The sequence below is a fragment of the Mobula hypostoma genome, chromosome 6, assembly GCF_963921235.1.
Source record: "Mobula hypostoma chromosome 6, sMobHyp1.1, whole genome shotgun sequence".
In the NCBI taxonomy this organism is placed as follows: Eukaryota; Metazoa; Chordata; class Chondrichthyes; order Myliobatiformes; family Myliobatidae; genus Mobula; species Mobula hypostoma.
Window position 1 is genome coordinate 151,207,305 of NC_086102.1, and position 14,284 is coordinate 151,221,588.

Genomic DNA, 14,284 nt, shown 5'->3' on the forward strand with positions numbered 1-14,284 from the left:
TACTAGCATGTGCTAGTGCCTATTCAAAGAAATAACCTAATAAAGTATTTGGGATCCTGGACTTTTATAAGTGGAGGCTTGGGATCTCACATGCTTTATTAAGTTCTTCAGAGATGGAAGAGATGAGCTGAAACAGATACTTCATTGTAGAATCCTTGTCAATTTTGTGCAAGCACCTGTATTAGCAGAGAAGTTATGGGGTGAGTCTGGAGTTGAAGGAGGGTTACATCAGGAAGATTAAATGAAGAGAAGTAATTTGAAAGGAATCTCAAAGCTTTGGACATCAGGGAATAGAGCATCAGTGGTGAAACACATGATCAACGTTGGATGCCCAAGCACAGATTGTGTAGACATCAAGAGCAAGTGATAAGTTGGGAGTTAAAACCAGGTAAGATAAGATTAGCTTTATTTGTCACATATACATTAAAACACTGACCGAAACATACAGTGATATGTGTCATTTGCATCAAAGGAAATCAGCAAGGATTGTAATGGGGTCACAAATCATTAAACCTAACCCTAACCATACGTCTTTGGAATGTAGGAGGAAACCAGAGCATCTGGAGGAAACCCAGTCATGGGAAGAACATACAAACTCCTTTCAGGCAGTGGCAAGAATTGAACCCCAACTGGTAATTATTGGTGCTGTAAAGCAGTTGTGCTAACTGCTACTCTGCCATGCCATCTCTCCCCCTCCACTACCATGTGAGCTTTGAGAATTTCTCAAAGGAGAATCTACAAGTATGATGATAGACAACTTGGACTCCAAGGGAACAGATCAAATAAAATCCCAACATCCCTTCATTAGTGCTGAAGTAGATCTCAACTCTATGATGTTACTGAGCAGGCCCAATAGCCACTACATAGAGCTGAGTGAGACACTCCCACTCTTGCAGGAAGGATCCACAACCCATCAGAACGTCTCCATTTACTGACATCAGGCCATACCAGTTACGCAGCTGAAAATTTTCCTGTCGTTTTCTGGGATGATTGTAGGAGGTCTGTGCTGGTGGGCAGTGCAATGGCTGGATGCAGGGCAGAAGGCAATGAGCAACGTGGGAGCAGGCTTGGAAAGTTGGGAGTAGGCGCTACCTCACCTTGGCATTGAGCAGGTGGCAATTGAATGAAAGGGGAAGGGGAAACATTGGGATAGGCAGGTGTAGGGAGTGAAAAGGGAAAGGAAGCACCAAGAAGCAGAGGGAGACACAGCTGAGCATAAGGGGAGGGGTCTGAAAAGTGGGGGAGGGCAGGTTGGGGTTGAAGTTACATGAAGGGGGTAAAGAATTAAGGAAGCAATTAAGTGAGGGAGGGAGAAAGACCGAGGGAGGGGTAGTGATGCAGAGATGAAATCAGGGTACAGAAAGGTCATGGGCATGGCCATCTGTGTGTGTGTGTATCTGTGCCCGTTTGTGCAATAAGTCTGTGAGGCAGAGCCGGATCTACAGCTCTCTTGAACTTCATTGCCACAAACCTAAGGCCTCAATGCATTAATTACATGAGGTAGCTAGAGTGCAACAGCTACTCCAATGTTAAAGGCTGTCAGGTAACAGCATCATGCACCCCTGAGATCTGGAGTTGGAAAAGGTCATCCTCATCCCCGAAGGACTGCCTAAGAAAAGTGAAAGAAGAAGAAGGGCGGCCTCCAATAAAGATGAACATGGAGAAAATTGGAAGCAGCACAACAGGCTGCACAGACTTGCTGGACCAGATGATCTGTAGTGGTACTCTATGGTCATTACTTGTACTTCAACAGTTAAGCCAGAAGTAACTTTACTCCAACTTGTTTTCCTTTACACTCAGGACTAATTGCAAGTGTTGACAGATGGATTGAACTGACTATTGCCATTAAAATTTCAGCTGTGTATACTGGGAAAATGATGCGGTCTTGTGTAAAACAATATTGACGGTAGCTTCTGTGCTCCAGAGATTTAGAAGCTAACTTTACAAAACTGAAAACTAACATGACTGGAATAAACAAGTCTCCTTCATATGATGACCTAAAACTTGTTTTCAGCATCACAGTGTATTTTCTCTCACAGTCTTAAAATATGTCTTCCTCTGCAAAAACAGAGCAAGTCTAAACCAGTTCTATTTGTTTACATTATCCAGTGGTGCGTAATCACACACTTGTACATTAATTCAAATGGAATAGACATATGTTCACCACAAACACTCAACCTAAGAATTTAATTGGTTCATTATTTACGTTGGTAATATAGTATTCGGGGACAATTATAATGCAGAGTTAGAAAGCACCTGCGTAAATTGACAGGGATTATTTAAATTTGAGGCACCTGACTACAGGTGAAGATCATTCATATATTCTAGGTCTGAGTTAATTGTGCAACCCTAATTGCACAGAATTCTTCCCACCAGTCCAAATGTTTCTGCCCACTCAGGATTACCTCATCCTGTTTAATTAGAAACCTTACGTCCGGGTATAGAAAGTAACTGGAATTCACTTTACTGTAAATGCATTTAATTTGCTGTGCTTGTGTAGGAAGTCTAGAGTTGTTCAGTGCCATCAACAGATGGAAAAAGTGTTTTGCCCACTACCTTTGCCATGATCTTGTTCAGATTTTACATCAGTTGTAGATTTTCTTTCATATTCTGTGAACTCAAAAAAACTGTATTGTTGAACGGGGGGGGGAGGAAGAGAGAGATTGGGTGACTGAATGGGAGAGAATGCAGTATCATCTCAGTAGAATTTTATAAAATCAAGTTAATTTTTAAAACTGTTTGGCTTTGTGGGTTGTAAACGGAAAGAAGATATCTGAGGAAGCAAAAGAAGAAAAGTTAAGAAAACAGAAAGAAGTTGGTAGAAACTGGCCATATTCATTGACTACTGTTTATAATCACATAGGAGATTATATCATGCACTCTGGTGAATATCATTAAAATATATTTAAAAATAAATGGTCATCTGAACCCTTCAGTGAGAATGCAGGATTGTAGTAAACATTATCCAATTAAATCATTATATAAAAAAGTCATAATACTTCAACCAAAGAAAACCATGGGATTTAAAGTTAATATTAGCATCTTACTTTTACTGTTCTGAAGTTGGCAGCATCATCTAACCCATTCACTTCTGCCGAGTCCAGGCCCAGATAATTGTAATGGTTGAAATCCCTCTCCAGCTTCAATTGCCCTGCAAGTGAAAAGTTAACATTATTAAAGTTTCTGTGTTTCACAACATGCCTTTTATTGAACAGCCTTTAAGAGTTGTGTGGTCATTGCACAGACGATACCAGCAGATGACAGTATCATAATCTTTGGAACTCTGCAATTGCTTATTTGGGGTAATGGTCAATAATCTCTCATTTAATGTCTGGTAACCCAGTGAAATCACTCAGTAAAATAGTATAGTAAGCTGGAACTTTAATGCTGTGCAATCTTTGATGAATAAATGTGTACCTTCTGACATCGTATCAGCTCCACATTCCACATTGGACAAGATTCATATTCATACCTGAAACTGCATTGTTCCATAAATGACCCTGTTCTCAGCTGGACAGGACTTTTTCCTGAAACCTTCCAATCCTAACAGCCCAAGGGAACAAACAACACATTGGTGCCCATTCAGTGTTCAATCTCTCCGACACAGTGGTGTCAAGAAAGCAACCTCTCCCTCACTGTTGCAAAAACAAAGGAGCTGGTTGTGGATTACAGGAGGAATGGAGACGGACTAACCCCTGCTGACATCAATGGATCTGGGGTTGAGAGGGTAAACAGCTTCCAGTTCCTCGGCATCCACATCACCGAGGACCTCATGTGGTCTGTACACACCAGCTATGTGGTGAAAAAGGCACAAAAGCACCTCTTTCACCACAGACGATTGAGGAAGTTTGGTATGGGCCCTCAAATCGTAAGAACTTTCTACAGGGGCACAATTGAGAGCATTCTGACTGGCTGCATCACTGCCTGCTATGGGAACTGTACCTCCCTTAATTGCAGGATTCTGCAGAGAGTGGTGCATAGAGCCAAGCGTATCTGTACTTGTGAACTTCCCATGATTCAGTACATTTACAAGGGCAGGTGTGTAAAAAGGGCCCGTAGGATCATTGGGGATCCAAGCCATCCCAAGCACAATCTATTCCAACTGCTACCATCTGGGAAATGGTACCGCAGCATAAAAGCCAGATCCGACAGGCTCCGGGACAGCTTCTTCCACCAGGCCATCAGACTGATGAACTCACGCTGACTTGTGTGTACTCGATATTTCACTGACTGTTCTATTTATAAATTATTATAAATTACTATGATTGCACATTGCACAGTTAGATGGAGACGTAACGTAAATATTTTTACTCCTCGTGTATGTGAAGGATGTAAGAAATAAAGTCAATTCAATTCAATTCAATCAATTCAATCCAGACGTTTTACTTATTCGCAACCTCTCCAGTGGCAGGCTGTTAGACACAATATAGTTTTTCAGAAATCATGACAAGATCAGTGAAAACACTGGTTTGTAAATTGGCCAGTTTTTCAAAGACTTCATATTGTTCTTCTCATGGATTTAAACACAGTATATTCATACTGACTGTGCCTGCAAGAAAAGGTATTGTTTGCAAATTAATTGAATTTGCATCAAATTTATTGATGCAAATTAGAAACAGTAAATGATTTTATCATTGACCACTTGGAAATCACCAACTTCTTTCTGCCACCTCAAAAATCTATAACCATAGACATCTTTGCTAAGAATGCTACATAAATTCAAACAATTGTTATCAATAGAATAATTTAGTTCTTGGTTATTCACGTGATTGGGTATACATGCTGATTATAATGCACAGATGCATTGTACTTACTCAGCAAATCCTCAGAGCTCCCTGACAACAGCTGGTAAAAGATGTGGAAATTCCGTTCACCACCAGGTTGCTTGACAACACGTGACTTCTCCAGGAGATCTTTTAAAGGGAAAGAGTTTTTTTTTAAGTTAATAAAATAGCAGAAAACATTGTAAGTACTTTTGGATCATCTATCTCGCATCTTTACGAAATGCAGTGGTAACAATTTTCCAGTGATACATGTCATCGGATTTTTTCATGTTTTCCACTGTACTTGTTGCTATGAGATATGAAGAATTAAAAGAAATATTATTTTGGATTTAGGCATTCCTGACTTACTATGGGTTCAGATTATGCATTTGTGCTCCTGTTGACTGTCAGGAAGAGATGAATGAAGGGAAATATTTGCTAAAATAAACTTTCTAAAATGGATATGTATTGAAGTATCTTTTGTATAACTAGTAAGGGTCAAAAATCCTGATTATTATGACTCCATTCTACCACTGCCAATTGTACCCATTCCAGAAAGCAAGTTCTATGTTAAGTAACATAATGTTTCAGTGCTTCTAATCCTGAATTGTGTCTGTTTTCTTTTCCACTGGACATCTCTGTTATACTCTTTCTCTCTATCCCTCCCATACACCCATCCCTATTTGTGGAGGAAGCCTAAATAAGCCTATCCCCTGCAACTGCAAAGACATCTAGTCAGGTACCCAGTGCTGATATCCACTTACCCTACTATCGAGCTGAGAAATCTATTTGTACATCACATTACGTAAAGCTCAAAGAACATGGATGGAATACCCTTGCTATCTTGCGAGATTCAAGTGCTGTTGTTATCAGGATTTGGAGTATTGTGAGCAGTTATGGGCATCTTATCTAAGAAAGGATGTGCTGGCATTGGAGAGGGTCTATGGGATGTTTACAAGAATAATCCAGAGAATAAAAGAATTAACATATGAAGAGTATTTGATAGCTGTACTTGTGTATGATTGCTGGAGTTTAGAAGAATGATGGGGAATCTCATTGAAGCCTACCAAATATTGAAAGGCCTAGATAGAATGAATGTGAAGCAGTCCAATAATAAGAGAAAATAGGTCCAGAGGGCATGGCCTCAGAAAAGAAAGAAAACTTTTTAGAACAGAAAAGATGAGGATTTGTCTTTAGCCAGAGGATGACATGTCTCAGAATTAATTGCCACAGATGGCTTTGGGGGCCATATTTAAAGTGAAGATTAAAAAGTTCTTGTTTAGTAAGTGCAACAATCATTACGAGGAGAAGGCAAGAAAATGAGGTTGAGAGAGAAAATAAATCAGCCATCATTGGATGCTGGAACAGACTTGAAGGGCCAGAGGGCCCAATTCTGCTCCTATGTCTTATGATCTTATATAGTAAGAGCTGATCTCAGACCAAAGCTCATTTGAGATGAAGCAAAACAAGACTGGGATGGAGAATTTATAAACCAGAACAGTAGGGGGACCAAAGATAGGGATTTAATTCGATTGTGGGTAACAGGTTCTATGAGATGGGTGGGACAAAGTGAGAAATCTCCTTTCCTATTCTGGAACAGAATTCACAAAGATGTACGTTCGCTTTCTGGTACTAGATTTTTCTGTTTTCTTTTCTTGTTTTTCTTATCTCCTCAACATATTATCTCAATGTTCTGATGTTACTTTTGAGTCTTCTTACTCATACCATCTTTCTCCCTTCTTCCACTGGTTTTATGTCATATTATTTGTAACTTATTTTATTAAAGAAAAGCCTACATCTACTTTGTTTCAACACAACTCTCTGTCCTGTCCATGATCTCAAATGAGTTCTCAAAAATCTGATATGAAAGATTTTAAACAGACAAGCACTTAAGTGTTCAAAGAGGCTATTCTAATACTATGTTGCAAATTCTGATATGATATATGCTAAAAATGGGTTCCTGAAATGTAAATAAGCTAACTCCATCAGAATTGGCTCATAAAATCACAATCAGCCAAAAGTGAAATACTTAATGTAAATAATTATGAACATTGTTAATGTGCACTCTTAATTTTCAAAAGTTTACTTTTTTAAAATGTGCTATTCTGGTCAGTATGTTAAAAGATTTTGCAACAGCTGTCTCTAAGATCTAAATTTATCTTCTCCCTTTAGTGTTCCATCGGCCCAGTAGGAATATAGTATATAAATCAATTCTATAGCTTGTTAAGGAGTTAAATAATCCAGACTACCAAAGAGCCCCATTTCACCTACACTGGTTAAGGGAGGGGCATGGGGTTGGGATTAAACAAACAAATCTAGCCATACAAAGAAGTATCATAGAGAGAGCTCTCACATACCCCACACTTCCCCCTTCCCTTCTCTTATCAGACTCTCTCTTTCTCCTTCCTTTCCTTTGTCCCTCACTCCTCCCTCTCCCTCTCTTTCTCTCTCTCTCTCTCTCTCTCTCTCTCTCAAGCCTCATTGAAGCTAAAGAATCATCACAGCATAGTTTGTGCACTATCTGCAGAAATGAAGCCTCAAAAATTAAAGAGCATTTTGTTTAAAATATGGTATTTTTTTAAAGAGAAATAAAGACGAGATCTAGGAGGACCTTGGGAAAGACAATGGCACCTAATGGTAACTCATTTGCCGGCATCTTCGGAAACAGCTCTGTTTCTATCTTTAATATCTCTATTTTTCCCTTTCAGGGTTCTTTTGAAGACCCTGACCTGGAGTTACACACTGACTTCGGTTCTTTGTGGGAATGGGACCCGCTCTCGGGGTTTCACGACTGGGCATTATTTGATGTGCCAAGGATGAGGCCTAGGAGATCTGGGATTTCATGGCTCTGGAGGCGGGCGGACTGAAGGTCAGTGCCTCTGCAGGAATTTGGTGTGTCGTGAGAGGTGGAAGATCAAAAGCAGCAAGCTGGCTGCTGGCTGCTGGCTGTGTGCCCAGAGACCTGCGTCTTTGGAAACAGAGCTTGGAAAGAGCAACACAACGGACTTTCAACTGTAAATCAGTGAGTTATTTGTTATGCTTCCCCTCTCGCTGTGAAATGGAGACACCTTTTTTTCCCTTATTAGGGAGCGAGAGAGAGCCTGTGGTATGTCGAATACCAGGTGAACAAATAGTCTTTGGGGTACTGCAAACCTATGGGGGGGCACCGATGCTTTTTTTTTGCTGGTGGGGGACAGGGGGGATTGTTGCTTTGCTGCTGCTTACTGATGGGGGGGAGCTGGGGGCATGCTTTGGGGTTCTAACATTTAACTGTCAGTCATTCTTTGGGGCATTCCTCTGTTTTCAGGGATGGTTGTAAAGAAAAAGTATTTCAGGATGTATATTGTATACATTTCTCTGACATTAAATGTACCTTTGAAACCTTTGATTTGTCACATGTACATCGAAACATACAGTGAAACGCATCATTTCCATCAACAACCAACACATTTCAAGCTGCGGGCAGCCCTCCTGCACCAACATGGATTACCCACAACTTACTAACCCCAACCCATAGTATGCCTTTGGAATGCTAGAAAAGACCAGGGCTTCTGGAAGAAACCCATGCAGTCACAGGGAGAATGTACAAACTACTTACAGACTGCAGCGGGAACTGAACCTGCATTGCTGGCATCGTAAAGCATTACGCTAACTGCTTTGCTACAATGTGGTGTAGTTGTTCACTTTTGTGGGGTAGTTACAATGGCAAGTTCAAGAGATCACTCTCTCAGATCTGTTCCAACTTCTTTTACACAATGCACACCATCACCAGAAGATAGGGAAGTCATTAAAGGAGCAGAATCCTACAAATAATAGAAAGGAAGAATGAAGTAGTAACACTTCTCTTCTTTTTCTTCCTAAATGGCACAGTCGTTCTATTTTTTTGAAGTTCCACAATGTTAATAATTATTTCCAGCATGCATAAGATTTGCCTGAAGTAAACTGTTACTTTAATTGAAAACAGTTTTCAGTACAAGGTACTGAGTCCCATAAGAGGAAACATACCTTTGTGATTGCAACTCATTAGTACATTCAAGTGAAATTCCTTTACTGGAATACAGCATGTTGCTCACAATGCAAACTTTTCCTCTCATTCAACCTATCCTATTGATCACACAGTGCAAATGAAATAGAAATTCCTCAACTGTACCAAATCTTCCTCACTAAATTAAAACATAACTATTAACCTGCATTTTAAAAGCTGCAGAAGGTTGCAGATGAAGCCAGCTCCATATAGGCACTAGACTCCCCATCATCGAGGACACGGTGGTGCCTCAAGGAGGTGAATTCATCATTAAGGATCATCACCAGCCAGAACATGTGCTTTTCTCATTACTACTGTCCCTCTGCAATCAAATTCCTGAAAGGTCCATGAACCCTTGGACACTACCTCACTATTTTGCTCTCTTGTTGCACTATTTAATTACTTTATATTTCTTGTTGTAACTTGTAATAAATTTGATGTATTGCACTGTACAGCTGCCACAAAACAAAACAACAAATTTCATGACATATGTCAGTGATAATAAACCTGATTTTGATTCTGGACACTTACTCACTATTTGGCGCTATAAACAACAGGCATACATTAGTAAGAGCCTGTCTGTTTGTACATATGAAAAACTTGCTTATAAGCAGTAGAAATCATTTCTTGAATCAAAGTCAATATATGACAGATCAAAATGTTCAATATAAGGTTTTCAAGAAAAGCATACTATTATTAAACCCAATAGTATTTTAGGAACATCAGATAGTACTACTGTAGTCTATTTAAGGTTTCATACCTTCAGAAATAACTTGTAATGTATGGTTTTAAACCCTAAATTACATGATTCATAATCCAGAAAAGGAATATATCAAGCCTACAGTAAAGCTAAAATGGTACTACAGACAGAATTTTATTCTAACTCGGACCAAACCTCCAGGCAGGACAGAAAGAAACATTAATTTATCTCGTTATTTAATGCTCCATTATTTGAGACCACTTGAACGCTTTGAACACTGCTGGTGAAACAACATCAGACAATAGACTTTTTGAAATGTTAACTAAGCATGACAGGTGCTGTCAGTACATTTTCATGTTATTCTTTCATTCTTACTAATTACACGAATAAATTGTCTAGTACAACTCTACACACTGCATGTCTTGGCCATTCTGTTTGATAATGAAACAAATCAAAATGCAAATTGTACTTTGCTATTAAACCAACAGGGAAGCAGAATTGCTGATTGAAAAGAGCTTTGGAAATCTATTTTATGTCAGTGTTTTATTTATTTGAGAACGTAACATTTTGAAATTGAAAATTGTATGTATTTTTTTACCGTAATCTGCAATGAAATGATTGAGGAAAAACTTAAACCCCACGAAGAGCTGGGGTAAGAAAATGGAATTTGAAATAATATCAGATTTCCTGTTTCAGGATGAAAGCAAGCCAACAATCCTCTCTCACCTTTGTGTCCAGTTAATAGCAGCTTTTGAAAGCCTTTTGATGGGAGACTTTACCTTTGAATGGAGAATCCTATAAAAGATCGCAGATTCAGCCCTGTCGATCATATGTTAAGCCCTTCCAACCATTAAGTACATCTAGATAAAACACTGCCGTAGGAAAGCAGCATCCATCATCAGACATCCTCCTCACCCAGACCATGATCTTTTTTGCTGCTGTCATCAGGTAGAAGATACAACAGCCTCAGGACTCATACCACCAGCTCAAGGACAGTTATTACCCTTCAACCATCAGGCTCTTGAACAAAAAGAGATAACTGCACTCACTTGACCCATCATTGAGGTGTTTCCACACTCAATGATCTTACTTTAAGGACTCTTTATTTTGTTATTTCATGTTCTAGTTATTTATTGCTATTTATTTACTGTATGTTTCCACTTGCACAGTTTGTTGTCTTCTGCACTCTACGTGATCTTTCATTAATCCTGTTATAGTGCTACTCTGTAGATTTGTTGAGTATGCCCAGAGGAAAGTGAATCTCAGGACAGTATGTGGTGACATAAATGTACTCTGAAAATAAGTTTTACTTTGTACTTTCAACTTTACTTTTACTACTTCAAACCATTTTGCAGCACTTTACTGACCTCAGGAAACTCTACTGGTGACATCAAAAAGATGGACGTAATGTAGAAGGTAAGTTCATTAACAGCACCTGCCTGTGTACCAGGAGGGGTTAGACTGTTTACTCCTCGCCTAACAAGCAAGTATCATCCTGGTTCTGAGATTCCAACCTCTTCCAAACTCCAAGTGACCTGGTCACATTATTCTTCTCCGTCTCAAAATGTTTTGCTCACACCATGATTTCTCCCTTCAATTCTACTGACATCTGGACCTCACCCAGCCCTAAACATGTTCTCCCTGCACAGCCATGATAATACGAGGGGTGATTGATAAGTTTGTGGCCTAAGGTAGAAGGAGTCAATTTTAGAAAACCTAGCACATTTATTTTTCAACATAGGCCCCTCCTACATTTACACACTTAGTCCAGCAGTCGTGCAGCATACGGATCATGGACCTCCAGAAGGTGTCCACAGCTGGGGTGATTGATAAGTTTGTGGCCTAAGGTAGAAGGAGATGATTTATACAGCTCTCCTCCTAGTTAATGAGTTAATAACTCATCACCTTAGGCCACAAACCTATCAATCACCCCTGTTGTGGGCACTTTCTGGAGGTCCAAGATCCGAATGCTCCATGACCGCTGGACTAAGTGTGTAAATGTAGGAGGGGAATATGTTGAAAAATAAATGTGCTACGTTTTCTAAAACTGACTCCTTCTACTGTAGGTCACAAACTTATCAATCACCCCTCGTAAAACCCTCACTCTACAATCTCTCTCTATTCTTTGGCTATAGTTTCACACCACAGCCTTTCTCAACTGACAGCAGAACAAACTAACTGTCATATAAAGTACCCACATGAATTTTGAAAAATGTCCTACAAGCAATATTGAGAGAATGTCCAGGAAACCTGTTTCTGATTAAGCACTCTACCCGATCCCTTGTGAACATCAAGGTGATGGCATATATTTTTAAATGACTATAGCAAAGCCACATTTTATTAATTCATTTACACAAAAGTTCTAGTTTACAACTATACACTCTCAAATCAAACAAGATCAGAATCAGAATCGTTTATTATCACTGCCTTATATGACAAGAAATTTGTTTTTCAGCAACAATACAGTGCAAAGACATAAAATTATTATAAAATAACAAAAAAATGAATAGTGCAAAAAGGAGAGGCAAAATGAGGTAGCGCTCATGGGTTCATGAACCGTTGAGTGAAGGTAAGGACCCTTAATGCTGGATACCACCTTCCTGAGGCCTCCTGAAGATGTCCTCAACGTTGAGAAGGGTTGTGCCTGTGATGAAGCTGCCCAATTCTACAACTCCCTGCAGCCTCTTGCAATCCTGTGCCTCCATACCAGGCTGTGCTGCAACCAGAATGCTCTCTAGATCGTTATAGAAATTTGCAAGTCTTTTGTGACATACAGAATCTCCTCAAATGCCTAAGGAAGTACTCTACCACTGTTGTACCTTCTTCATGAATGCAGTCATGTGCATAAAAAAAAAAGTACAGTCAGGAGGGAAACAGTTTCTCTCCTCAGGCCACTAAGCTTCTGAACTCTCTGCCACATCGCATTCAAAGTGTCACTGGTTAATCTGTTCTGGTACCTTACAGTATTTAATTTATGCACTTTACTGTGTTCATTTGTGTGTAGATTTCATCCTTACTTTCACAAGTTATTACGTGTAATGTGTGTTATGTATGTTATGCAACGCATGTGTGTATGAAACCAGCGCTTTACACTCTGGTTTGGAGAAACGTCTCGTTTGACAGTATACACGAATATACTGAAATGACAATAAACTTGACTTGATTTGACTTGAGCCCAGATAGATCCTCTGAGATATTGACTCCCAGGAACTTATATCTGCTCTCTTTCCACTGCTGACCCCTCAATGAGGATCGGTGCACATTCCTCCAACTTCCTTTCCTGAAGTCTACAATCAATTCATTGGTCTTGTTGATGTTGAGCGTGAGGTGATTGTTGCAACACCACTCAACCAATGGATATACATGCGCGGCCTATCAGCAGTGCCAACTGAGCTCGACGGAGGACTGCTTCTTGCAGGTCAGAGGCAGTTATTTAAAACAAGTGCTTTACAGACGTTAGTCCATTGTGTAGGGCCTATCAGCAGTGCCAACTGAGCTCAACGGAGGAATGCTTCTCACAGGTCAGAGTTGGTGATTTATAACAAGAGCTTCATGGGCGTTAGTCCATTGTGTGGGGCCTATCAGTGACAAATGAGCTCAACGGAGGAGTGCTTCTCGCAGGTCAGAGTTAGTGTTTTAAAACAAGAGCTTCATGGGCATTAGTCCATGGTGTGGGACCTATCGACAGTGGTAACTGAGTTCGAGGAACTAAATAAGAGTACAGAGAGATAAGCGGAGTGGCCATTGTCAGGAGTAGACCAGTAGCAAGAGTAGAAGTGACAGACTTTCGCTCATTCAGGCTTAGGCGAAAGCGGGCTTCAGCGAGGTAAGTGGGTAAGTGGACTTCGTTTTTGGTTTTCCTTTGCACTTTCTTTTGAGGAATAGCGAGCATGTCGGTAGGGTTAGTATTTTGCTCCGGGTGTCAGATGTGGGAATCCTGGGAATCTTCCAGTCTCCCAGATGGCCACATCTGTGCCAGGTGCACCTAGATGCAGCTCCTGAGAGACCGTGTCAGGGATCTGGAGCTGTAGTTCGATGACCTTGTTAGGGAAAGTGAGCAGGAGATAGATAGGAGCTACAAGGAGTTAGTCACCCCGAGACTGCAGGAGTTAGATAAGGGGGTGACTATCAGTGAAGGGATGGGAAGAGCTCAGATAGTAGAGAGCACCCCTGTGACCATCCCCCTCAGTAATTATCTCCTTTTGGATGCTGTTGAGGGGGGTGACCTGACAGAGGACGACCACAGTGACAGGGTCTCTGGCACCAAGTCTGGTTCCGTGGTGCAGAAGGGTAAGAGGAAGGTGAGGAATGCAGTAGTCATAGAGGATTCCATAGTGAGGAAAACAGAAAGGAGGTTCTGTCAGCCTGATAGAGATACCCACATGGTGTGTTGCCTCCGGGTACCAGGGTACGGGATGTCTCAGATTGGGTGAAGAGTATTCTGAAGGGAGAGGGTGAACAGCCAAAAGTCTTGCTACACATTGGTACTAATGACATAGATAGAAAAAGGGAAGAGGTCCTGAAGAGAGAATTCAGAGAGTTGGGTAGGAAGTTGAAAAGCAGGACCTCCAGGGTAGTAATCTCAGGATTGCTGCCTGTGCCACATGCTAGCGAGTGCAAGAATAGCATGATCATGCATATTAATGTGTGGCTGAGAGACTGGTGTATGGGGCAGGGCTTCAGATTCCTGGATCATTGGGGCCTCTTCTGGGGAGGTACAACCTGTACAAAAAGGACGGGTTACACCTGAACCCAAAGGGGTCCAATATCCTAATGGGAACATTTAATAGAGCTGTT

General features: G+C 40.5%; 1 protein-coding gene across 3 annotated transcripts in view; it reads right to left on the reverse strand.

Annotated features, from left to right (window-relative positions):
• Positions 1–14,284, reverse strand: part of myo1b (myosin IB) — a 275,743-nt gene that overhangs the window by 96,247 nt on the left and 165,212 nt on the right. For all 3 annotated transcript variants that reach the window (XM_063051970.1, XM_063051968.1, XM_063051969.1), the window contains exons 8-9: positions 4,815–4,913; positions 3,048–3,151 (exon numbers count right to left, since the gene is read on the reverse strand). In XM_063051970.1, coding sequence (XP_062908040.1) covers positions 3,048–3,151; positions 4,815–4,913 — 203 coding nt within the window. The remainder of the gene's footprint in view (positions 1–3,047; positions 3,152–4,814; positions 4,914–14,284) is intronic.